The sequence below is a fragment of the Lepidochelys kempii genome, chromosome 4 (assembly GCF_965140265.1).
Source record: "Lepidochelys kempii isolate rLepKem1 chromosome 4, rLepKem1.hap2, whole genome shotgun sequence".
Lineage (NCBI taxonomy): Eukaryota > Metazoa > Chordata > Testudines > Cheloniidae > Lepidochelys > Lepidochelys kempii.
In genome coordinates this window covers 114,582,635-114,609,296 of record NC_133259.1, presented here as the reverse complement: position 1 = coordinate 114,609,296, position 26,662 = coordinate 114,582,635, and the positions used below count along the sequence as shown (strand labels likewise).

General features: G+C 40.7%; 1 protein-coding gene across 1 annotated transcript; it reads left to right on the top strand.

The window, feature by feature from the left end:
• The first annotated feature begins 558 nt into the window (after positions 1-558).
• On the top strand, positions 559-14,042 carry TMEM128 (transmembrane protein 128). Its single transcript, XM_073342507.1, has 5 exons — positions 559-689; positions 2,781-2,922; positions 6,048-6,209; positions 9,422-9,531; positions 11,384-14,042. The coding sequence occupies exons 1-4, from the start codon at positions 578-580 to the stop codon at positions 9,519-9,521; spliced, it is 516 nt and encodes a 171-aa protein (XP_073198608.1). The 5' UTR covers positions 559-577; the 3' UTR covers positions 9,522-9,531; positions 11,384-14,042.
• Positions 14,043-26,662: the final 12,620 nt, after the last annotated feature.

The following is a 26,662-nucleotide window of genomic DNA, read 5'->3' as shown; positions in this document are numbered from 1 at the left end:
GCTCCATTGCTCTTGGAAGCGACTGGCATAACCGGCCCCTGGTGGAGGGGCCAGGCAGCTCTGCACGGTTCCTAGCCAATGAGAGCTGTGGAGCTGGCACTGGGGCAGCACGCGGAGCTTCCCTGATCATCCCAGTCCCTGCGCCTAGAGGGAAATGCCATCCGCTTGCAGGAGCCGCATGGAGCCTGCCTAACTGGACTTCTAGCGGCCCAGTCAGTGGTGCTGACTGGAGCTGCCAGGGTCCCTTTTCGACCGGGTGGTCTGGTTAAAAACCGCAGGGCTGGCAACCCTACCCACGCCAGCACCACGTTTCGTCCCCGTGAGTGAGGGACGCCACCTGTGGGGCTCTTGCTTTTAGAACAAATTACTACAAAAGCGCACAGTGGTTTTTAATAAAAAAAAGAACTACCAAGACAATAAGTCACAAAAATGGACATCAAGGCAGCACACCCCCCGGCGAGCGCGCCGCTGAGCCCAAGGGCTACAAGTGCTTAGAACGCCTCTATTTATAGCTCCCGCTCAAAAGCCCGCCCCCCACCTGCACTTCCTCCTGGCGTCACTTCCGGAGCAGCCCAACATGGCGGCGGGGGTGGGTGACAGGGACCCGCTGCTACGGCTGAGACGCCACCTGAGGGAGGAGGTAGAGCCCCAGACGCTGCTGCTACAGCCTCCCCCCGGGGGAGTGGCTGGTAGGTGATTCCTGGAGCCTGTGGGGGGGACTCCCCCCTTTAACACGGGGGGGAGGGGTGGTGCGTGACCGCTGCCTGGGTGGCGCACGGCGCCTCCCCTTCTCCCCACGGCCTTGGGAGAGGAGGGCAAGGCGGGGCCCGCGCGCCCCGGTCCCTAGAGCCCTCGCGCGGGCGCAGCGGTGTCGGCTGCGGGGAGCGGGGGGGGCTCCCCTGTGGAATGCGGTGCGTGCGGGGGGGGGGGGGCGCCAGCGCCGACAGTCCCGCGGCTTTTCTTACAGCGTGCTGTGCCCGCCGCCGGGCTTTCCTGCAGCAGCTGGGGTGCCGGGCAGACGGAGCCAAAGGAGACCGGCAGGGAGAAGGAGCCTCCGGGCTGATGTGGGGAGGGGAGACGATCGCCCCGGGGCTGCCGGTGGCTGTACTAGATGTCTGGTCTAGGGGAGTAATTGCACCAGTTCTAGGAGTATTACACTGGAGGCAGCACTTTCAGCTCTAAGCCTGCCTTACACTTCCATTTTAGGGGGTTAAGTGTGTCGTTTAGAGGTTTTTAATTGAAGTAGTGAACACCAGTAAAACCCTGGTGTGGCCCCTATTATACCAGTATAAATGTGGCTCATGCCAGTGCAGTTATTAGTCTTCCCATAGGGGAATAAGTGGCTGTAGCATGCCCTGCTATAACTATATCCATGGTGGGGGGGGGGGTGCTGTGCTAAGGGGTGGTACCTCAAACTACACTTTCTCATGTGGACAAGCCCCTTGTGTGTGAGTTCCAATAGCTGGCCCTGTCTGTCAGGGTACATATTCTCTGCCCCTTATGCTAGCCCCCCCCCCCATACACAGCTGCTGAGGAGAGTTTAACAGTACTTCCTTCTTGTGAATTTATAGGTGTGTCAGACATCAGGTTGTGGTAATTTATTGTTATGAAGCTATTAAAATGTTCATGAGAGGAGGGAGAGTAGTGGGGAGGAAGACCTGTACCAAAAGTGAAGGACAAAAAAAATCAGAGGTCTCACACCCTTGTTGCAGAGGATCTCAGGAATACAAGAATCGGATCTCAAAGCAATGTTTATAGGCAGCATAAAGGCCTCTGGAACTGTGGACCAAAGGGGGTTGAGACAAAGGGAGGTTCCAAAGTGGTAAGTTAGGCAAATTGTGTCATAATAGATTTAGCAAATGATTATGCAAATCACAGAAAAATATAAAGTGAAATAAAATATATTACCATGGCAAGGGTGTTACTGAATGTTTAGTACTCGGGAAAAGAGAGAGGCAAATCCAGGGCAGTTATAAATTAATATGCTTGTCATAATAAAGGAGGCTTAAAATATATGAAATGTTCAAATATGCAAATATTTCTGCAGATATTCCCTTTAGTTTAGTTAAATGTATGTGTTTTGTTTAATTAGTTGGTCTTTCAACATCGCAGGTAAAAGAACATATATCCTTGCTTTCAGAACCACATGCTCCTTTGCCCTCACACTGATTCAGTCTGCTCTAAAATTTGTAAGGCACTCAGATCTTACAGTGAGAATTCTAGAAAAATCTAGATTTCCATGTAATCACTTTTTTACAGTAACTTAAGTTAATATTCTCTACGTATCAAACTAGCTCCTGACACTGAAAACTTGGCATGTGACATTGGTAGGAAGACGATCTATGGGGAAATTCAGCTTGCAAACATCAGAATTAATGAAAATGGATGCAAAGAAATTAGTGTGTGGAACACTGGTCTTACCTTTGCATGTGTGTCTTTCATATTAAACAAATATATTCTTTCTTTATAATGAGTCTTAAGTGGTTAAATAACCTTTTCAGCAATGTAAACAGCTCTTAATGTTTCTGGCAAGATACACAAACAGTGTATGCTGATTATTTTTCATCAAAAGGCACCTTGCTTAGTTTTTGTTTTTATTTCAGGAAATTTGCAGAACCTTTTTAGAATGCTTCCATTTTAATTCAAAATATTTTTATAGTGAATACATTAATCTCTAAAGAAGAATGAATTAGAAGGATTAAGTGTCCTATTTTATTTTAATAAAATGATACTCCATTTACTGGTGGTTTATAACAGAGCAATCATGATTTTGTTTACAGAAGAATCTACAAATGTGGAGAAAAAAGAGAAGCCTCTTCCCAGACTTAATATTCACTCTGCATTCTGGATTTTGGCATCAATTGCTGTGACATACTATGTTGACTTTTTTAAAACTATCAAAGAGACCATTCAAGCAGATAGGTAAGGGACCCTCTTCTTAAAAAGAAAAGTTCTATGTATATCGTCAGTGTCATACACAAAACATGGTATTTCTAAACTTTGCATTATTGCTGTAGATTTCATCTTTGTGGTCAATTAAAAAGTTAATTTTTCCATATAAGCTTAAAAAATTCTTCTTACACAATAACACAGGATCCAGTAATCGAATTATAGTACATTATTTTGCTATAGTATATGGGAACAGAATTTAGAACTTGCTCTGTCTTTTGGTCCTATATTGGGTTACATTTTGGAAAGGACATACAGTGTCTTACTTTGGCTCTGCAGAAACTGTCTGTTTTTGGAAAATTCATTTGAGTTTGAAAGAAGTTAACACCATTAACCAAGGATGGCTTACTGCACTCCTTGAGAGTGAGGGAAAGGGAATTAAAATGTAAAAATGAGGGGATAATACCTGGATTTAAGATAGAAGTCAAAAGATTAAAAAGGTAATATTTATTTTCATTGCTATTTGTCCTATGGCATTAGTTTACACAGCTAATGTATTTGTGGGGGGTGGGTTAAGTTGAAACCATTAACCCAAAACCTTCATTGGTTTTGAAGGAGCGAATTGAGGATCGAGTCTTTTAAGTATTTTATAAGGCCTCAGTTGTGCAAACACTTACATATGCTTAAACTTTACAACTATGGATAATCTATTGAATATGAATGGGACTACCCATAGTAGTAAAGTGCATATTTTCAGGATTGGTGTCTGAGACTGCACACTCGTCAATAGAAGTACTAGTGTTATAGTTGAATTGGAGTAAAGATTTGTAGACCCTGTGCGGATACAAAATTTGTATCTGCGTCCAATCCGTAAACACGGTGCATGGATATCCGCATCCACCAATGTGGCTATCCACAGATATAAAATGGATATCTGCAGATTTGCAGGGCTCTAAATATTGAGCTGGTTTGAAATAGGGGTAACACAAGTTATGAACTAATCTTTGTTGAGAAGTTTTGGGATATTGGAGAAATTCTAAAATTCTTGCCTAATATTATGTGAGCTAATACATAAATTCCATATATTGCACGTATAGCAGACACAGTCATAATAATTAATTTGTAGCACATAGTTTTCATTCATCGTGTGTGTGTCTTACTAGGTTATCAGTTTTGAATATTGCTGATATTTTCTGGGCTCTTTATGAAAATGGCTCTCATGGTGAGGAGAGGTGGCAAGCTTTTTTTTTTTTTTTAAATGAAGTAGCTGCTTCCAGTGGCTTAATCTTGTGCCAAAGATTATTCTACAAACATTGTGAATTTTACATAGACAGTTTTATGTTTCAGGAAACCAGATAATTGTTACTGATAAGCACTTCCTTATCCAGTCATTGGATTTGGTTTGCCTTGATTATCACTCATGTAACTTGTCTCATCCATGCATACACATAAGAACAGATTTAAAATCCATAAAACATAGAAGTTTTCAGAGCTGTAAAGTACTATTATGGTACTATAAAAAGGTAATGAAATTTAATATCAACTTGTCTTCTGATGTGTGTATTTTTTTCTTTAAATTTAAAAATTATGTTTAGGATCAGATCAATAACTTCCTTCCTGAATAGAGTAGAAAGACTTGGAATGCACTAACACTTTTGCATTGTTTTCAGTTGGGCTGGTGCTTGATGAGTATTTTTGAAAATCTGTCCCCAAATGTGGTTGAGGGTCCGATTTTGTGCTGAGCTGTTCAGTCCCCTGTGATTTGAGAGTGCTTAGCTCCATGCAGAATAAGGTCCCCAGTGTCCCCTTGTCTCTACCAGTGCACATCTAAGAGCTTTGCTGCAATATTTCAGAGCAGGTGATCTCTTGAACAAAGACAATTGCTGTGCTGTCCTTTGTGGTTTAGTAAATTCAACTCAGGTGATATAAATTTGCTTAATTTGTAAAGTTGAGCATATTTGAACTCTATTTGGACATATCTCACCAGAAAATAATTTTAAAAAATAATTTTCTTCTAGGAGGTAAGAAGCCATCACCTATAGTCCATAATTTGTTAGCTTTCTAAGCTCCATACATGTTGAGTTCCATACACTGTTATGCCTGGATTTGAAATAATTTTTCCTTATGGTTTTGTTTAGCCAGTGTATTAAACTGTTTGACTCTATTAGAATCCTGTAATGAGTTTGCAGATGTGAAAGTTTATTAAGACATTTAACTAACTTTCCGTGTGAGAATGATCTGAGAAAATACTGTAGTTTAGGAGTTGAAAACAAGGTAATACTGTGTATTTAAAAAAAGAACTTTTTTCCAAGGGTTGCAGTACCGCAGAACTAAGTGGAGTTAAACTTTAGTTAATCCAGGAAGGCTTCTGTTTGATGATGTTCAAAGAAAAGCTCAGAACTTCACTTTATATAAAGAACTACATAATAAACTGTCATATGAAATACAAATGTAGTGGTTATCCTCTGGCTTGGGAATGTGGCCAAGTCTAAACAAAATAGTTTTGCCAATATAGCAATATCAGTAAGGGGGTGTGTTTAGAGAGGTTGTGTGTGTGGTTTTTTGTTTTTTTTGGTTTGTTTCTGATACAGTTCTGTATCAGCAAAAGTCTAGAACAGATCCAGTTATACTGGCATAAAAATGCTTTTGGTAGTATAGTTTATTTCACTTTGATGATTTGGTGTAAGCTATACCAGCAAAAGCACTTTTGATGGTATAAAATGGATTGGTCCATATAGCGATATGGCTAAATCTTTTCTAGTGTAGACCTGGCATGAGCCTAACTATATAGGACTCTGTTAATCTGTTGACAAAGCTTGACTAACAAAAAGAATTGTTCCAGTATATTTATACACTGCAGAGCAGAACTTCACTAATTCCCCCTAATTACTGAGACTTGTTGCAAGTAACTGAATTTTGTGAATTATTGTGATACGTTATTCTTGCTGTTATTATGTATCCTAAGATATGCTTCAGTACTTTCTTTGTTTTATGCAGATGTGTTGTATTTTGTGAAAGTAATGTACTCCTAGTAACATCAGCGTTTACTACCACACAATAAAAATCTATGAAGTAAGGAGCTACTTGTGAATTAGAGTGATGGATAATAACATGCAAACTGAAATTTGTCTGTATTTAATTTCTTTATTTCTTTGCAGTTGGTGCTTTGTCCTCGGCAGCTGTTTGTTGGTTGCAAGCTTAGCTATTGCTTTTTACTGCATAATATATCTAGAGTGGTATTGTGGAATTGAGGATTATGATGCCCAGTATCCAGTATTGATACCTGTCACAACTGCCACTTTTATTGCAGCAGCAGTTTGGTAAGTTAAAGTGCTGCAGAAATACATAAAACTTCTGCAAAACCTGAAGAGGGATTACCAATGGTAACACCAACAGGCTGTCTAATTTAGAAGTGCTATAGAATGGTCACTTCTGTAGATTTTGGTCAAGTCCAATAATGTTACTCACTTCCATCATTTTTTGGTTGCATTTTCCTTGTATTGAAAAAGTGAATTCCTAATTGTTGGAAAGCTATGATTGCAGACTGGAACTGAGGCCAGTAATGGTCAAAATTGTATATTAAGTCCACTTCTAGGTGTGCTGGGTCTTCTATTTTTTCCAAGTGTTACGAAGATAGAAAAGTCCTTCACTACTTTTTGTTAAATTAAAGGTGATTGTTAAAAATAAAGCTGAGAAGATAGTGTATAACTGACAAGTTAGTTGTACACCGACAGTATTTAGTTTTGTCCTGTTTTTCAAGGTGGCATCTACCTCAAATTGCCTTATAGCCAGACTGCTGGTCAGTACAGATAGCTTTTATCAAACTTGCAGAATACTGCTTAAATAGAAAAATTTCAAGATATTTTTGAAGGATTTATAACTTGGCTCTTACCTAAATGCTCCAGCCTGATGTCTTGCTTTGTAAAATGCTAAACTCTTATTCCCAGTCTATAACAATTTTGCATGGATACAGAAAAAGAAATCTGCAAAACAAGAAGTTTGTGTATTCCAAGTTTCACTATTGCATGAGTTTTCAGACAGTGCCAGTAGGTGACCTTATGACACATCTGCTACAAAACTTGAGAACAAAAGGGAGGGTGAAAGAAGAAAAACTGTCACACTTGGCTTAAAATTTCTGTTTTTGTTGCTTAAGTCAAATCTTATTCTCAGGTTATACAAGGATATCTTGGAGTTCTCATGGTCAAGGCTGCTTAGCTGGATGATTTTAAAGCTTTTCATAATTGCCAGCCCTGCACACTGAACACTCTCTAAAAATCAAATTGCTCATCTTATTTCCTACATAAACACAGACAGTAAGAAGCCTTAAATTAAAAGTTCTTTATGCTGATGCCCTCTCTTCATGGCTGTAATATTTGTTGTATAGGACAATAATTAATAACTGTTTTGTTGGGAGGGTTTCTAGTAAACCAAGAATTGTGGCACAGGTGTGTAATAACATGGTGCCACTTCTATAGAGTTGTCTTCCACACCATAACAAAATTATTTGATTGTGTAGAAGAAGGAGAGAATTTATTACAATACTGACAGGTTTCAGAGTAACAGCTGTGTTAGTCTGTATTCGCAAAAAGAAAAGGAGTACTTGTGGCACCTTAGAGACTAACCAATTTATTTGAGCATGAGCTTTTGTGAGCTACAGCTCACTCCATCGGATGCATACTGTGGAAACTGCAGAAGACATTATATGCACAGAGACCATGAAACAATACCTCCTCCCACCCCACTCTCCTGCTGGTAATAGCTTATCTAAAGTGTTCATCAAGTTGGGCCATTTCCAGCACAAATCCAGGTTTTCTCACCCTCTGCGGCCCCCCCCCCCCACGCAAACTCACTCTCCTGCTGGTAATAGCCCATCCCACCATCAACCTCAGCCTGGTCCAGTCCACACAAGAGATCCACTTCCTGGACACTACAGTGCTAATAAACAATGGTCACATAAACACCACCCTATACCGGAAACCTACTGACCGCTATTCCTACCTACATGCTTCCAGCTTTCACCCTGACCACACCACACGATCCATCATCTACAGCCAAGCTCTGCGATACAATCGCATTTGCTCCAACCCCTCAGACAGAGACAAACACCTACAAGATCTCTATCAAGCATTCTTACAACTACAATACCCACCTGCGGAAGTGAAGAAACAGACTGATAGAGCCAGAAGAGTTCCCAGAAGTCACCTACTACAGGACAGGCCTAACAAAGAAAATAACAGAACGCCACTAGCCGTCACCTTCAGCCCCCAACTAAAACCCCTCCAACGCATTATTAAGGATCTACAACCTATCCTGAAGGATGACCCAACACTCTCACAAATCTTGGGAGACAGGCCAGTCCTTGCCTACAGACAGCCCCCCAACCTGAAGCAAATACTCACCAACAACCACATACCACACAACAGAACCACTAACCCAGGAACCTATCCTTGCAACAAAGCCCGTTGCCAACTGTGCCCACATATCTATTTGGGGGACACCATCAAAGGGCCTAATAACATCAGCCACACTATTCACCTGCACATCCACCAATGTGATATATGCCATCATGTGCCAGCAATGCCCATCTGCCATGTACGTTGGTCAAACTGGACAGTCTCTACGTAAAAGAATAAATGGACACAAATCAGATGTCAAGAATTATAACATTCATAAACCAGTCGGAGAACACTTCAATCTCTCTGGTCACGCAATCACAGACATGAAGGTCGCTATCTTACAACAAAAAAACTTCAAATCCAGACTCCAGCGAGAAACTGCTGAATTGGAATTCATTTGCAAATTGGATACTATTAATTTAGGCTTAAATAGATACTGGGAGTGGCTATTTCCCCTAGTTTTTTTCTACCACCCGCCCCTGACGTTCTGGTTAAACTTGGATTTATGCTGGAAATGGCCCACCTTGATTATCATGCACATTGTAAGGAGAGTGGTCAGTTTGGATGAGCTATTGCTAGCAGGAGAGTGAGTTTGTGTGTGTGGAAAAAGGGGGGGGGGGTGAGAACCTGGATTTGTGCTGGAAATGGCCCATCTTGATTATCATGCACATTGTAGGGAGAGTGGTCACTTTGGATGAGCTATTACCAGCAGGAGAGTGAGTTTGGGGGGGGGGGGGGGGGGGCGGAGGGTGAGAAAACCTGGATTTGTGCTGGAAATGGCCCAACTTGATGAACACTTTAGGTAAGCTATTACCAGCCGGAGAGTGGGGTGGGAGGAGGTATTGTTTCATGGTCTCTGTGCATATAATGTCTTCTGCAGTTTCCACAGTATGCATCCGATGAAGTGAGCTGTAGCTCACGAAAGCTCATGCTCAAATAAATTGGTTAGTCTCTAAGGTGCCACAAGTACTCCTTTTCTTATTACAATACTGTTTTCAAATAAATTTTTGTCTTTCAAGATTGGGGTATTGAGTCCTTAATCTTACTTCTGGTACAATATGCCAAATATGTGCAGGATATAGTAAGTGACATTAGAACTACTAAAAAAAATTTAAACTTTTTGTTTTTATTTCCAGTCTCAACATTGCCTTATGGCCTGTATGGTCATTTCTCACCCCTATGTTGCTGTTCACTCAGTTTATGGGTGTTGTGATGCTTGTGTCACTGCTGGGATGAGTCACATAAGGTAACACATTTTTAAATATTTATGTACATCCACACATTTGTTTTTTGAATTACAATAACTTTCATTTGACAAACCAATTGCACTCTAACAAGTTTAGTCAATTATCTTGTCTGTAAATTAGTCCTTATGCAAAATATGCAGTTTTTACATGCTGAAAACTAATCCCTCCCCCCCCTCTTCATTTCTGAATTATTTTTCAACCTTCAGGAAGGAGCCAGGGTTGGAATTTGTTACATCTGTGTTGGTGCTAGTGGGGTAGAGATGTTGGTAGGTGGTATATCAGTGTGTGTCTTCGTGGTGCTTTGGCCATAGTGCAGGAAAGAAATGTACTGCAGAATAGGATTAAGTGGCTTGTCAGGGAGATGGACCACTGATTGACTGAGGGTGGGGAGGTCTGTAGGTGAGTGTACGCTGTGCTGGCATTTATCTGGCTGAAAGGAGGAGTGGCAGCTACAGGAAGAGATGGGACTAAAAGCAGGAATTGCAAAGCATGCTTTGTATAGAGCATTGGAGTAAGGTGGGACTATTGCTAGCCTCTTAAGAATTGAGTTCCTAATATGCCATTAACATAGCATTAAAATTAATACGTATATTGGCAAATATGCAAAAAACAAAGTCCCTAACTAAAATGTTACCTCAGTATCTGAGGGGAAAACTTGGCCCAAACTCTACTAAAATTCCCAATAAATGTGGTATTAGAACACTAGTGACTTGAGAAGAACATTGCAATATTTTTTCTTTTGCCTCAAGCAATATGAACTCTTCACTTGAACCTTTTTTCATCCTGTGCATCTCACGTTCAAGGACAGGGCGAACTTTTAGGTTTCCTCCTCCATTTCTCCCACATACTTGTATATCTTATTTCCCATATTCCACATGCTCTGGTAACTGAGGGAGTTTTTCCATCCTTACTTAAAACATTGTCAGTCTGGATTGTAAGCAGTAGAGACCAATGAATTTAGACATCAGGAACTTTTGGCCAAGTGGCTGAAACTTTATTAATCACAAAAGGATTACTTCTGGGGGCAATCTGTCCTACTAGCAAAGGAAAAAGGAGAAAACTATTGACACCCATTTGTTACCATTTCTCCCCTTTCTTGATGCTCAAATCCAGAGCATTCCATTCCTAGGTCTCCTCCTTCCCACTTAAACAATAGCCTTTCTTTGTTTGCAATCCAGAATGGCTTGAGAAACCACTAAGTCTCATGAGGTGGCTCATGCTTCCTGCAAGTGAGCCACCTTTTCTAAGGGAAAAGAATTTCCCCTTGCAGATTTGAGACCACCATCCCAGTAACTACCCTCCTGAAAAGGGGATCTGACCGGCTGTACAACCCAAAATTGTGATCCTCTGAAAGTAAAGTAAAGCAAACAAAAAAATCCAAGCTGCACAACACAAAACCACGTATATCCATGTCAGTTCAGCAAACAGCTTATACCAGCTGCTGGAGCCAAGAAAGAGGCCCTCTTCTGTTTAGCCTGGCTCTTTATTAACTGCCCTGTGCAACAGACATCCGGATTATCCAATGGTAGCTCCCCTCCTAGAGAAACTGGTTCACTGGCTAGCTGACTGGTGTTACAGGGCATAGCCTAGTGGGTTAGCCTGTCCTCGGCTGCCCTCCGCTGCCTGCCCATCCTCGGCCCTGTAAACCCGTTCTAAGAGGGCCAGCATGCCTTTATGTGAACACAGCGATGAAGAATGTAATGTACTCCTTTCAGTTTCTGTCTCTAACTCTAAAGCTAACACATCTGAGATAACTAATAGTTCTGACAATATATAATGCTAGTTTTGCTTTTGTTTGCATAAAAGAGCTAAAATAATATAACTAATCCTTACTTTTCTTTGAGTTTCTAGGTGTCAAGAAATCTGCCTTTGCAAGGAGGTAACTAACTTGGTTCACTACACTGTGTGCAAACTTTAAATACTATGGATTCCTTGTGAACCTCTGCTGAAAAACATGGCAATATTGTATTTCAGAACTTTAATATCACATTAAGAGTCTGATTCACATTTACAAAAGCAAATCAATTCAACATTCATGACAGTTCCGTCTGTCACTAGCCATGTTATTGTTGGAATTTGTAGGGGGAAGAGGGGTGCATGTGCTGCAATGCCCAGAAGCTACAAGGCTGACTTAAAGAACTGATCAAATTAAGGTGTCACTAAAGAGTCCTAGAAGGGTCTGTTATTAGTAGCAGATGTCTGGAATGGGAAGCGAGTTGGATAACATATCAATGTCAGCTATTCAGAAGAGATGAGAACTTTCAACTTGAACAACTCAAGTGAATTCGGAACATAACCTCTGAATTGTGTACTGAATTTAATGATGCAAACTCATCAAAATATAGTGCAGTATAAGTATGTGTGCAGTCTAATTTGAAATTGAGTGGAAACTGTTGGCCCTACGAAATTTACACAAAATATTGGTTCCTTAAGCTTTGTATGTAAAGAGCTCGCTGTTTCAAATTATAAGGCAACAGTTTCCTTTTAAACTAAATTCCTGTGCTCTGTCATACCTTTTAAAAATGATAATTCGGAGAATCTCTGCTTAAACTCAAAAGTTGTGTAATATCTCAGCCAATAGCTTGTCAGTCAGTTGTTTGACTTTTTTATCAAAGTATAAATGCAGTAATGTAGAACCTATTTTAGTGACCCAAAACTTATGATCTTTCTATTTCTTGACCAAGTTTATGTATAGTATTACAAAGGTAGGTAACAAGCGAGGGATGTATTTTTAAATGCAATTTGTCTAAAAATAATAATCAGTTGACTTGGAAGTACTTGAGATTTTGATTTAAATGTTGTGCCACTTAACACAATTAAACCTTATTAATTCCATTTGAATTCTAAAAGTAATCCTACAATAGATGACCATTCTAACCCAGGCTTATACCCAAAGAGATGAGCTTCTGGCTGGCTGTCAGTTCAGTTTTTGTTTGTGTATCTTCTGCTAAATTATTGGTATTTGGAATTAGTGAATCAGGCTCAATCTAGATGGACAATGTTTATAAACTTCTGGTATGCCATATTTTATCTTTAAAGAAATATTCTGGTCTATTGCCTGTTACTGTACCTCCATTAAAATTTTGGGGCCAGATCATCTGCAATAGCAAAGAAGCCACAAGCAGGTATGGGAGTAGGCCTTCAACGATGGTGTAAACCTCACCTTTGCACACCCTTGATCCTGGTACCATTGTTAGCCACTTTAGTATCCCTGGCATAAATTAGAGCATCTCAAAAGAGTGGGTGCTACTAGAGGTTCCCCCTTTGCTGGTGTGACCCTCCTGTGGCTCTGTGACCAGATTCTGCCAGCACTGTGTAGCCATGCGGCAACAGAAAATATGCCCTATGCCTAGAAAAATTATTGATCCATAAAATTTTAGTACATATTTGTGTTTCTTTGCCAATTCAGACATGTACATTTTAAGATCTTTCCTAGACACAGTAAGTTATGAAAAGTACAAGTGCCACTTATTCTCTTGATTTTTGTTTGCTTCTCTGATACAAGATTTGGGGAATTAAATTGCACTTATTCACCATTCCTCCTCCCTATCTGCTGTTAAATTAATTTTGTGTATTACATGGAAGAGTGCCTATTAACCAGATTTCCCTTTCCTTTCTCATCAAGAAGGAAATCTACTATAAATTTAAAGGCAACTAGTCATGCAACATTGGGAATGTAAAACTGTTAGTTCATTTTGGTTGAGATTAACAAATATTTTTCTAGAAAACTACAGCATTTAATCACAGAGATGGTGTTGGGTAGAGTACTTAATGTAAGATACCACCAAAAAACAGGCATTTTAAAACTTAAGAATGCTTCAGCTCACATCTACTGTGTACTAAATTTATTCTTTGTGATTGTTACTTGAAATCTGAGATAGCAAGCCAGCATATAACGACTACAGGAGGCTAAATCATTTAACGTGTATAAATTTTCATAACTCAAGCTATAAAATCAATACTAGTGCTATTTCCACAGTATATGAAGTGTTTGTCAACATTTAGAAGCTCATGGGACTAGCCATCATTCTGATAGGCTCTAATCTGTCTTAAAACAAATTGCTTCATTTTGGAAAACATGTTACTCAAAGCATGCAACATAAGTGACCCATCAAATTAAAACTGGTGTTGTTTGAACTAGCTGGTACAATAAGTTGATCGCTTGAGTAAGTCTCTTTTAATTTTAACCTTGCTGATCTAATGAGAGCTGGAAATATTCTCAAATAATAAAAGGGAGACTTGCTGCAGGCTCAGGGTTTTCAACTTGTTTTAAAAATTCCTACAGTTTCTGCATGTGTGTATATATGTAAATTTGAGATGTATTTTGTTTATCATGATGCCTCAAATGTATTATTGCTCAGGTGTAGTAGTTCTGTCATTGTATACATCAACAACATGAATTGGTTCCTTTTAAATCTTGTATATTTGCATTAATAAAACACTATGCAGCACACTTAATTTTACAAAGCTTCTGACTGGAAGCTTTTAATAAAGTTTATATACAGATGAAGATGACTGATTCATTTTCAATGCCTCATTCCTTAAACAATCTGATTATGGTGTTCAAGAACACAGTAAACATGTTGATTTGTGAAGCAGGTATGTTGTAATAATTGGGCCTATGAATTTACCCAATTATGAGCTCAACTGTAAAATAAGTGAAAGTTCATAAAGTGTTATAATAATCTATAACAAATGTTGGGGGAGTGGATGAAATTAATCCAAACAAAGAGGCCTACTGATACAACTCAAGGACCATGTTAAGATCATACCTGGCAAACACAAATGTGGGACCAGAAATCAAGGGACTGAAATTGGTGTGTTAAAAATTAGGCCTATTTGGTTGGTATTTCACGCATCACTCCCTTTTGAGGGCCTCAAAAAGCAACTTTGGGGGAAATGCTGGCTGACTGAAAAATAAGAGATGAGGAAGGAGTGAGCTTCCCCATCATTGCTGCCACTGCCACCATTTCCTGGAACCACCCGATCTTTATCCTAATCCTGAGAGATGTTCTGACCAGCCTGGGCCAGAGAGAGGGGGACAAGAGCTCGCCACACCTACCTGCTCCAGCTAAATCCTGCCACCACTTGGGGAGGAGGGGTGATGTGTGTGTCTCATGCGTACATGCGCGTGTTGCTTTATTTCTTCTTTTGTATCCCTCTTCTCTTTTCTTCTGTCTAAAAGATCTGTCTTAACTAGTCAAGGCTACATATTTTGCAGCACTGCTGTAAGTCTGTGCCCAGAAAGGCAGCACCTAAACAGCCTACTGCTAGTATAAGTTTGCCAGGTCTCAAGTGGTTAATAAAACCCTGTTTTGTGCCTGCATTTTTCCAGCAGTGAGGTTGCCTGTGAAAGTCAGAGGCAGAGAACCTACATTTTCTATCTTTGCCCATTCTTCTCCTTTCCCATGTGTGTCTTGTTTTGCCTTTTAGGAAATAGGATTGGACGTTAGCAGCGGCAGCAGCAGCGACTCCGGCCTATCTCAGCTAACCTCTTTTCCCCAAAAAGGACAGTTATGGCCATCTGTAATGCCATGGGGGAGATGGTTTTAAAAAAAAAAAAAGGGGGGGGGGAATTGAGAGGGATCTTTCTAAAAGCTCTCTCCTGCTAACTGGAAAGGGAAAAAAGGTTGTTTAAAATAAACCCCTTATTAATACTCTACATTTTAAATGCTTTGACTATCTTTGCTGTACTTTCATTGAAGGGTAATAGATTTTTTTAATAGTGCCATGATTCTAAGCAGGCTAAGGGATACTGTTTTCAGAAATGACTCAAAGTTGATCGGAGTTAAATTTATGAAGTGTTCACTAACCAGCAGCCTCCAGGGCTGGACTGTCAAAACAGAACTTACACCTCAAGTTTGAGGTAACTCCCTCTGACTTTTTTTACACTCAAATCATGATGAAAACTAGATTACAGCGAGGCATATGCTCGACTGCCTCCTTGAACTGGGTCTGGAATTCTAAATGGTTAGAATACCTGATTTACCAAAACTTGATTGCTAGCTTGTGTTGACAGACACTGAGTTATTATAAATACTCTGTATAACCACTTGGGACAGATTCACTGAGGCCAGGGTCTTGCCCAACTGCAAAAGAGCTCTTCTGCACATGGACATGTGGAAGCCTATGAAATAGTTGTCCTAGCTGCGCACCCATCTTGCATCTGTGTAGGTGTTTTGATAGGTACTGGTTGTCTACACATCATCACAGTGAGAGGAAATATTGTTAAGACACTGGCTGTGAATGTCTTATTAAATTTTGGACTGTAAATGAAACATTTTAGAAGCTAAATTCTGCCACCAAGCATGGGTTTTTTCAGATCTACAGTTGTGAAAATGTTAGACTTTCATGACAAGCTAATAGATTCCAAGGCCAGAAGGGTATTCAGTCTGACCTCCTATATAATATAGTCCATAGAACTTCCTGAAGACAATTTCTTTAGAGTATATCTTTTTTAAAGTCAAAATCAGATTGTTTTGTTTTTTTAATTTGCCAGTGATGGAGAATCCACCATAGCCTTTGGTAAACTGTTCCAATAGCTAATTACCTTAACTGTGCCTTATTTCCATTCTGAATTTGTCTTTAACTTCCAGCCATTGGATCTTTTACCTTTTGGCTGCTAAATTAGAGCCACCTTCAAATATTTGTTCCCTATGTAGGTACTTACAGACTGTTTGAGTCACCCCTTAAACCCTCTGTTTCTTAAGCTAAATAGACTGAGCTTCCTGAGTTTCACTATAAGGTATATTTTCTAATCCTTCAATCATTCTGCTGGTTCTCAGAATTTATCACCATTCTTGAATTGTGGAATGTACTCAATCTGAGTTGTGAAGAGTGCTGTACCCACAAAGCATCTGTAGTGTAGACAAGCCCCTGACTCTAAAATAGACAATAGCTGGACAGAATCACTTGGTATAACATTGAAGGGTGTGGAGAAAAAGGTGGTGTTTTGTGCTTAACAGGCAGGGTGTATTTATCAAACATTTAAATATATTTTTCTTAAATAAACATTTTAAACCTGAAATTGACAACCTGTGTTAAGGCCTGCATTTACTATAATCTATTAAAATTACTTTAACAATAACTTCATCAGTAAGTCCTCTAACTTTAATGAGTTAAAGGGCGCTGATTTCTTTTAAAACTAGAAACAATCAGGGCTAAAACATCTTAACTTTTGATGTCAACAAAAGCTTTATAAAGGTCACAATGTAATTACTCTAATAAATTGGTTAGTCTCTAAGGTGCCACAAGTCCTCCTTTTCTTTTTACATTAAGTAGATATGTTTTCATCCTTTATGATGGAGCGAATGCTGGTATTTACATTTTTCTCAAGTATTTTCAGTTTCTGCTGTACAGAAAAGCTTTTGTCTTATTTAATTTGGTTTCAATTTAGCTAGTAGGGGCAGAGAGTATTTTCTTCATTTAGACTAGTTAATTCAAATTGAGAAACCAGTTGGGAGGTGAAGAAGCAGGAAAGCTTGTTCCCTCTTCCAGCATATGACTAAAGACCAGCTAGGAGCAGAGGTGGTCTAATTCTGAAAACTTGAAGGACGTGGGAACAGATTTTCAAAGGCATTTTTGTACCTGAAGATGTAGAGAGGTGCCTAATGTGACTTTCAAAAGTTCCTAAGCAGGTTAGGTGTCTGACTCGCGTTGAAATCAGTGGAAATTAGGCTCCTAAGCTGTTTAGGAACTGCAGCCTATGTCTTCCCAGGAATTTAGGTGTTGAGAGGCTCAGCTCCCTATATGATGCATGGGGATAGATAGGTACCTGGGAACAGGCTCTATAAAATCCAGCATGCTAGGTGGGGAACTGTCTAAGTCATTGGGACATGGAGACCAGGATGTGTGCTCTGCCCCACACCCAGGCTGGAGGTAAGCACCTCCCTCTGCTTGGGATCTACTGCTGTGAACCTACTTGAACTAGATGCCCAGGCTGCAGGAGGGTGGTTGCAAGTGGTGGGTCTTCTTTAAATTTTAGCCCAGTTTTAGAAAACTCAACTGGGATGTGGAAGACTTGGGCTCAGTTTCCCCACTCTGCCTGGTCTGGAGAAAGAGATGCCTGTTCAAGTCCTTCTCTCTTACAAATGTGCTTGAAGCACTGGGCTAGGGGGTGTTCTGATGTGGTTCTCTGTTAAAGCTGCTCTGTGTAAATGAACAAGTCTTTGGAATAGAGGGACTAGATCAGGGGTGGGCAAACGTTTTGGTCTGAGGGCCACATCTGGGAATAGAAATTGTAGGGTGGGCCATGAATGCTCACAAAATTGGGGTTGGGGTGTGGGAAGGGGTGAGGGCTATGGTTGGGGGTGGGGCCAGAAATGAGTTCAGGGTGTGGGAGGGGGCTCTAGGGTGGGGTGCAGGAATGGGTGCAGGCTCCAGCTGGGGGTGCAGGCTCTGGGGTGGGGCTTGGGATGAGAGGTTTGGGGTGCAGGAGGGTGCTGTGGGCTGGGATTGAGGGGTTTGGAGGGTGGAAGGGGGATCAGGGCTGGGGCAGGGAGTTGGGGCTTGGGGAGAGGCTCAGGGGTGCAGGCTCCCAGCGGCGCTTACCTCAAGGGGCTCTCAGAAGCAGCGGCATGTCCCTTCTCCGCTTCCTAAGCGGAGGCACGGCCAGGTGGCTCCGCACACTGCCCCATCCGCAGGCACCGCCCCTCCACTCCCATTGGAGTGCTGGAGGGGGCCATTGGAGCATGTCGGAGCCAGAACGGGGCCATGCTGCAGCTTTTGGGAGCCATGTGGTGCGGCCCCCCGAGCCTGCGACCCAGCTAGAGTGCCGGAGCAGGGCAAGCCCCAGATCTCGCTCCCCAGCAGGAACTCGCGGGCTGGATCAGGCCTGTGGATCATAGTTTGCCCCCCGCCCCCCCAGAATAGATCATGCATGTTCCAAGTGAGTGTCCTAACCAGCAGGCTTTGGAGTCAGTCACTCTCTCTTTGGCCCAATGACTCACTAGAGTATTTATCCAAAGTGGAATGGCTTCAACAGGAGAGACTCAGAAAGACCCATATCAGAATATCCCTTAGCCCAGTGATAGGATGCTCAGAGAGGCAGGATTTGAACAGGGGTCTCCTACATCCTAGTTGAGTGCTCTAACTGCTGGGCTAAATTATAAGGGAGGCATCACTACTATCTCTTCTTGGATTTTGAAAGGGGTCCTGCAGGTGAGAAAGGTATTCCCCCACCTATCTCCACCAGCTTTGGGGCTTGAGTTGGGACTTAGGCATGATCTAGGTGCCTGGATGTCTGGTGTAAGGCATTATATGCATACCCGGAGGCAGAAACTAAGGTGCCGAGGGAACTTTTATCACAAAATTTTAGGCACTGAGTGAATTTAGGGTTAGGTGGCAGCTAGGCAGAGGGATTTTGGATCACAGTAATGCCTAATCTTTGTGTGGATCTGGACCTGCATTTTTAGGTATGTAAATATCTTTGAAAATCTGGCCAATGAAACAATCCAGTAATTACTTACTACAGTTAATATTTCTGTTGTTTATTAAATCAGTTTTAAGTGAGAAAATATTGATAAACTTACTTTTTTTCTTGTATATCTGCACATTTAAGGTATTTTTATTTAACTAGTAAAAGTAATTTAAAATGCTTATATATTTATTGAATTCTAATTTCCATCCAAAGACAGCTTGCCATATCCCAAGTAAAAGGTTATCTAGTAAACAAGAAATGTCATTCACCATTTTCTGACATAATGAAAAATAAATTGGAATAAATGTATGCTAGATAGCCTAAAATAAGTGCATATAGTGTTTCCTACTGGGTAGCTAAACTATGAAATTTGGCATAAAGTCAATATTGGGTTGCAAATCAGCAGGTTTTAATGAGTATACCATTAAGTGAGAAAGAACCTTTTTAAGAAAATAACTAAAGTACAAATGCAAGATTAAAACCAATTGTTTAAAACAGTGGTTTTCAATCTTTTTTCATTTGAAGACCCCTAAAAATTTTCAAATGGAGATGCGGATCCCTTTAGAAATCTTAGACATAGTCTGTAGACCGCCAGGGCTCCGCAGACCACAGGTTGAAAACCACTGTTCTATGGTAACAACAGTCTTTCACGGACCCCTTAGACCAGTGGTCCTCAACCAAGGGTATGCAGAAGTCTTCTGGGGGTACTCAACATCTAGATCAGTGTTTCTCAACCTGGGGGTTGTGGGATGGGTTTAGGGGCATCGCAAGTGCAGGGCTGGTGTTAGGGGTTGACAAGCAGGGCAGTTGTCAGGGCCCCATGCCACAGCGAGCTCTGCAAAGCTAAGTTACATGCTTTGGCCCTGAGCAGTGGGGCTCAGTCTTCAGACAAAGCTGACAAGTGAAAAACAGGCTGAAGTATCACACTGAAATGTAAGTACAATATTTATATTCCAATAGATTTATTTTATAATTATATGGTAAAAATGAGAAAGTAAGCAATTTTTCAATAATAGTGTGCTGTGACCCTTTTGTATTTTTATGTCTGATTTTGTAAGCAAGTAGTTTTTAAGTGAGGCGAAACTTGGGATACACAAGACAAATCAGAGTCATGAAAGGGGTATAGTAGTCTGGAAAGGTTGAGAACCATTCCCTTAGACATAGTCTGGGGATCCCCAGAGGTCCGCAGACCTCAGGTTGAAAACTACTGGTTTAAAACAAGGTTTTCTGACTGCTGATTTAAATCATGATTAAAATCCCTGATTAAATGAGCAGTTCACACTGCTAAAATAATATAGAAAATATTATATGGAAGACTAGTGGACAGCGTCTATGGTATTTAGGTATGTCAATGCCCTAGAAATACTTAAATGGTAGGTAAGATAAGAATATTGTAACAGGCTTGCTATTTAATGGGAACCCCCTAATGGCCAGAGATGCCTCTTCAGTATCCACCCTGTGTGCCCTCCTCAGGCCCTTTAGAAACTCCCTGCAGTCTCTCAGGCCTATCACTTACCACCGCTTGGGGCTAGCTTAATGGCTAAACACTGCTCAAAATAGCATTCAGTGTCCCAAAAAACTAAAGTGCATCACAGCCACGCAAAAGTTCATACTCATCTCTGGCTTTTCTGCCACACACACAGCTCTTATTCTTCCCACACAGAGCTACAGCTCCCATCCTTCCTAGTAAGAGCTTAGCCTACAGGATCTGGCTTGCTTTTCCCTGTCAGCCACTGCCCTCTTCTTTCTGAGTGGGTAGGCAGCCTATATACTGCTCTCCTTCAGAGAGCTTCCCACCAATTGGTTGAGGGAGAGGGGAGCCCTGCCCCCACTCTAAGCTACAGGGCTCCTGGTCCCAGGCCCTTAAAGGCACAATGTTGGATGGGCAAAACCAGGACTACTAATTCTGCAGGACTTCTTCCTCTCTTACTTCAACAAGACCATTTCTGGGGCCTTTGTTTATTCCAGCGTTCCTGGAAAGAGGCCTTTTGGTCCCCTCTAGTCTTAAAGGGCCAGTATTCCCTGTTAGAAATATATAGAAAATAATTCTTCAACCAGGTAGAGTTATTTTTCTAAAGTATTTATCCTGCAGAAACGACTTATATAAAATCATCTCCATAGTTGTTTAAAAGTCAGGTTAAATTAAATAAAATTAGTGATGACTTAGCCCTTCCTGAAGTTCATAAACTGACAGATATAGCTTTGCACTGAGAATGAAAAATCAAGGAAGTTGTAACTGTCTCTTGTCTAACTTTACCATTTGTTGATTACACTGTTTTTGAAGGTTGCACAATCTCCTATGGCTCAACTCTTCAATTTTGTACATTTGCCAACTCTCATGATTTTGTCATGATGTTATACCAATAAAAACAAAAACCAGCAGGATCTTATTAAAGGGAAAAAGGCAAAATACCACATTTATTGTGAATACAGAAAGAATCATAGTAAGCAGTTAGTTATAGCTATAACATTCCATTCAATCTCATATTTATTCACACATTCATTCATACACACACACACACACACACATACACACCCACACACACAGGTTCTGCAAGGTTGTTATCATAGTTACCAGCCTCAGAGATGCTCATGCCAAGCCACTGGCCAGGTGGCCTGGACAAGAGGAGGGAGCAGGGCCTTGTCAGATGCTCATCTGATGCTCCTGGAAGTTGGTTTGCAGAATCAGACCCCAAAGTTCTCACTTTCCAGAGTCCATTTTTATAGGAATTTCTTCCTATGCCAGTCTATGGGAATTGCTTCATCATGCTGTTGCTGAATCAATCAGCAGATAGCACATTCCTGACGACTCCGTGCTGCCAGATGTTATCTTGTTCTTTAGTTCTCCCATTCTTGAAGCTGTTGGGTAGATTCCAGTCTGCCCTCCGGGGGTCCTCTGGTTATTTCCACTTGACGCCTTAGAATCATAGAATCATAGAATATCAGGGTTGGAAGGAACCCCAGAAGGTCATCTAGTCCAACCCCCTGCTCGAAGCAGGACCAATTCCCAGTTAAATCATCCCAGCCAGGGCTTTGTCAAGCCTGACCTTAAAAACCTCTAAGGAAGGAGATTCTACCACCTCCCTAGGTAACGCATTCCAGTGTTTCACCACCCTCTTAGTGAAAAAGTTTTTCCTAATATCCAATCTAAACCTCCCCCACTGCAACTTGAGACCATTACTCCTCGTTCTGTCATCTGCTACCATTGAGAACAGTCTAGAGCCATCCTCTTTGGAACCCCCTTTCAGGTAGCTGAAAGCAGCTATCAAATCCCCCCTCATTCTTCTCTTCTGCAAGCTAAACAATCCCAGCTCCCTCAGCCTCTCCTCATAAGTCATATGTTCCAGACCCCTAATCATTTTTGTTGCCCTTCGATGGACTCTCTCCAATTTATGCACATCCTTCTTGTAGTGTGGGGCCCAAAACTGGACACAGTACTCCAGATGAGGCCTCACCAATGTCGAATAGAGGGGAACGATCACGTCCCTCGATCTGCTCGCTATGCCCCTACTTATACATCCCAAAATGCCATTGGCCTTCTTGGCAACAAGGGCACACTGCTGACTCATATCCAGCTTCTCGTCCACTGTCACCCCTAGGTCCTTTTCGCAGAACTGCTGCCTAGCCATTCGGTCCCTAGTCTGTAGCTGTGCATTGGGTTCTTCCGTCCTAAGTGCAGGACCCTGCACTTATCCTTATTGAACCTCATCAGATTTCTTTTGGCCCAATCCTCCAATTTGTCTAGGTCTTTCTGTATCCTATCCCTCCCCTCCAGCATATCTACCACTCCTCCCAGTTTAGTATCATCCACAAATTTGCTGAGAGTGCAATCCACATCATCCTCCAGATCATTTATGAAGATATTGAACAAAACCGGCCTGAGGACCAACCCTTGGGGCACTCCACTTGATACCGGCTGCCAACTAGACATGGAGCCATTGATCACTACCCGTTGAGCCCGACAATCTAGCCAGCTTTCTACCCACCTTATAGTGCATTCATCCAGCCCATACTTCCTTAACTTGCTGACAAGAATACTGTCAAGAATACTTGCTGACAAGAATACTTCTTCAGCCGATGGACACTAGATTCTTAGGCTGGCACCTCCCTGATCATTCAGTTATTATCCACACCAAGCATCCATCCACATACATCCTCTATTTCTATTTTAATCACAATTGTTAATACAACAAAAGGGCGGGGAGTCTCTGGGTGCTGTTTCTGTTGTTACAGAGTATTGCTTTGAGTCTCTCTCTGTGTGAATTGTTTTGAGAACAGACTCTGTTTTAGAATGTACTAACACAATTAGCAGCTTGCAAGTTTCACACATAGAGGGAAAGAAACAGTACCAAAAAACAAGAGACCTCTTAATTAGTAATACCCTGGAATTTAAACTATGGGGAATCAAACTCATTTGTGATTTTAATACAGAACTTTTTTAATATGATCCAACAATGATTCTTATGATAATTATTGTTTCCTTAAAGCCTCAGCTCCTGGAGTCAAGTGGATATGTGATGATTTCAGCCTTCATTCTTAAAGAAAAAGTAAGTTTCTAGCCCTGGTGGCTGTGGAGAAAGCTTCACAATGTGACCCAGTGCACCATAAAGGCTCAAAAAGCAGAAGGTAAATAAAAAGAACACCAAATCTACTATTTGTACATAATCTCATGAATTAAAGCCAATCTCATGATTTTTGGTGAGCCTTACTCATGATTTCTGAACATTTGGGGTTGGCAATACTGCATTTGGATTACAGATAAAATAGTTGTTTTCCTGAAATCACAGAGATGGAAAATTGTTGTTTAATTATCAGATTCTTAACACTTTACAAGAGGCTGTCTAGCAATAGTCTATAGCGGACCAGAAAGTAAGGCATAATAACTTAAAATAAGAGAGGGGTGTGCGGTGTGGGAAGTCCTCCTTTGCTGTTATTCATAAGTCACTTAAGAGCCTGTCTACACCAACATTTAGTTCTCAGCAAGCTAGGGTGTGAATCTACCCTGCACTAGCTTGCTGCACACTAAATGTCCTCAGGGATCCTGCTGATGGGCACTAACAGTTCTTCAGTGTTCTTTGATCTACTCCACTTTGAAACAAATTGTCAGAGTATGTCAGTAGGATCTACATGGACATTTAGTGTGTGGCAGGCTACTACAGGGTAGATTTACACTAAGTGATCAAGGAGCCGAGCCCTTAGAGTAGATATTTTGTTACATGAGAACAATGACAGAGAGACCTAAACAATCATATCTTCCGTAAAACATTTGCATCATATTTGCCTGAATAGGTGATTGCACAAAATTCACTCAGTTACTTGCACTTAAATCATGTTTCCATTTTCCTTACCAGTAACACTAATATTAGAAGCCTATGTATATTTCAGAATAATCCCTATTATGTAACCAAAATAGTATTTCATACATTTATGGCACTGGAAAAGAAAAAAACTTTACAAAGTTCTAATCTACATAAGAACATAAGAATGGCCATACTGGGTCAGACCAAAGATCCATCTAGCTCAGTATCCTGTCTTCCGACAGTGGCCAATGCCAGGTGCTATTGGCCATTAATCAGAGTTGAATGTCCGTTATTATGAATATGTCGCTTTCTGTTGTGCTAGTCTTCCAAAATCCTCTCTTGATCAGCCACTTCATTATACTTAACACCATGTCTAATTGGTGTTTTCTCTTACTCACTCTTCATGTCTACCCTCTATTTATCCATTTATACTGTGTTTACATTTAATGCTATTGACCACAGCTGTTCTTCACACATTCCTTCTCTTTGTTTTTTTACATTCTGGTTCAGTTGTTATACTTGACCCATCACAGTGGTATCCAGGTTCTTTTCAAAGCGAAAATTAAAGGTATATATAATCTATGGGGATATTTTGAAGTTAGAAATAGTGCAACAGATTTGATGCTGAGAGAGGTAAAAATATGAAGAATTTTAATAATCAGCAGTCAGTATTTTAATTAGTCACTTGAGGACACTCATAGTGTCTGCTGTCTCTTTTAAGGAGCAATCATGCATCTGCATACCCCCAGGGTGTTTAGATCACAAGATAGTAGTGCTTGTGGTCATGAAAATGAAGCAGGTGCTTTTATTTTTTTTCCACTTGTTTCCAGCTTTAACTGCACCTAGATCTGTCATCTTAATTTGTTGAGACAACACGAGACATTATGGCCACTCAAAAAATAATTAAAGTTAAAAAAAAATTGAATGGCCTAGCTTGGACATTTGAGCTGAATGTTAAATAAAAGAAAAGTATTGTAATGTATTTAAAAGATGCTATGCACAAACCACATGCAGAAAAAACAAGAGGTAAGAATCGCCACACCAAATCAGACCACAGACCAATCTAGTTGGTATTTTGCCTCCAGCTGTGGCCACTATGTGATGTGACAGAAGAAAGAGAGATGCCCAACCCACAATTCACGTAAACCACTTGTGCAATATTTTACACTGGAGTAAATTCCTTCTCCAGTCCTGCAAGCAATTGGTTGATGCTCCAAATTTTGAGATATGAATTTATAATATTCTCTTTACCTTGCACAGCTGTAAATGGTAACAATGATCATAAAGTTATCCAAACACAAACAAAACCTATAAAACACAGGGGAAAGGAAAGAAAATAAGCAATGGATGTTTAAACTCTTTGAGGACTAGATTCTAAAGAAGGCATTGCTATTTTTTGCTCATTCTGGCTATCCCACCTAGTAATAGAACTACTCCCCCATCTAAGTCCGTACAGTGTGTGTCAAAAGGAAGGGAAGAAGCTGATCACAGAAAGCTGCAGTGTAAATGAAAAGGTAAAGAATGATTTCAGGAGAGGCTATTACAAAACAAGGCCCCAAGGATAATTGTTATTTTTTAAACATTCGTCAATGAATTAACATGGATGTCAACAAATATTTCAGATATATTAATCCCAGCAATGTTTCTCTTTTGCCAGAGCAATACAACACATACTGCCAACTGCTCAGTCTTTTCTTACCACTTCATTTTCAGCACCAAGAAGAAACATTTCTAAGTGTATTTCTTGAGTAATGGTTGCTTGTATTTTTCAAACACAGGTGTCATTTAATCAGGGATGTAGCAAATCTTTGATTTATATTCATTTTACATGTAAATATTGCTTTTGAATTCCTCAAATATTGACCCTTCATCAAGTAATGATGCAATGTTCCACCTGATAACCTCTGACGATGTGGGAAATTTCTGTAATATTTCTATGATGTCGGTGTGCCTCAGTTTCCCTCTGCACTTTGCAGTGCTACCCAGTGGGTGCAAAAGAGTTAAGCTGACTTGGAGCAGAGCAGGAGACATGAGGTATTGTGTCACATAACTATCTGAGGTGGAATTAATGGGTTGTTAAAGGACTGGCTGAAACTGACCCATACCAACGTGGAAGATCCACCAAGATAATGGAAACCCCCAAGGATTAAGCAATTGACACTTATCCATGGGAATCTCCAACAGGTGGAACATGTGAACTCAGCATGGGTCAATGGTGGGTTAAGCATACTGCCAGCTGCTCAGTCTTTTCTTACCATTTCATTGTCAGCATCAAGAAGAAACATTTCTAGGTGTATTTCTTGAGTAATGACTGCTTGTATTTTCCAAATACAGGTGTTATTTAATCAGGGATGTAGCAAATCTTTGATTTGTATTCATTTTACATGTAAATATTGCTTCTGAATTCCTCAG

Excerpts from the sequence above, each read along its gene's own strand:
- TMEM128 (XM_073342507.1), top strand. The coding sequence starts at position 578 with ATGGCGGCGGGGGTGGGTGACAGGGACCCGCTGCTACGGCTGAGACGC. Across the intron at positions 690-2,780 it reads TCCCCCCGGGGGAGTGGCTG|AAGAATCTACAAATGTGGAG; the intron begins GTAGGTGATTCC and ends TTTTGTTTACAG. Across the intron at positions 2,923-6,047 it reads GAGACCATTCAAGCAGATAG|TTGGTGCTTTGTCCTCGGCA; the intron begins GTAAGGGACCCT and ends ATTTCTTTGCAG.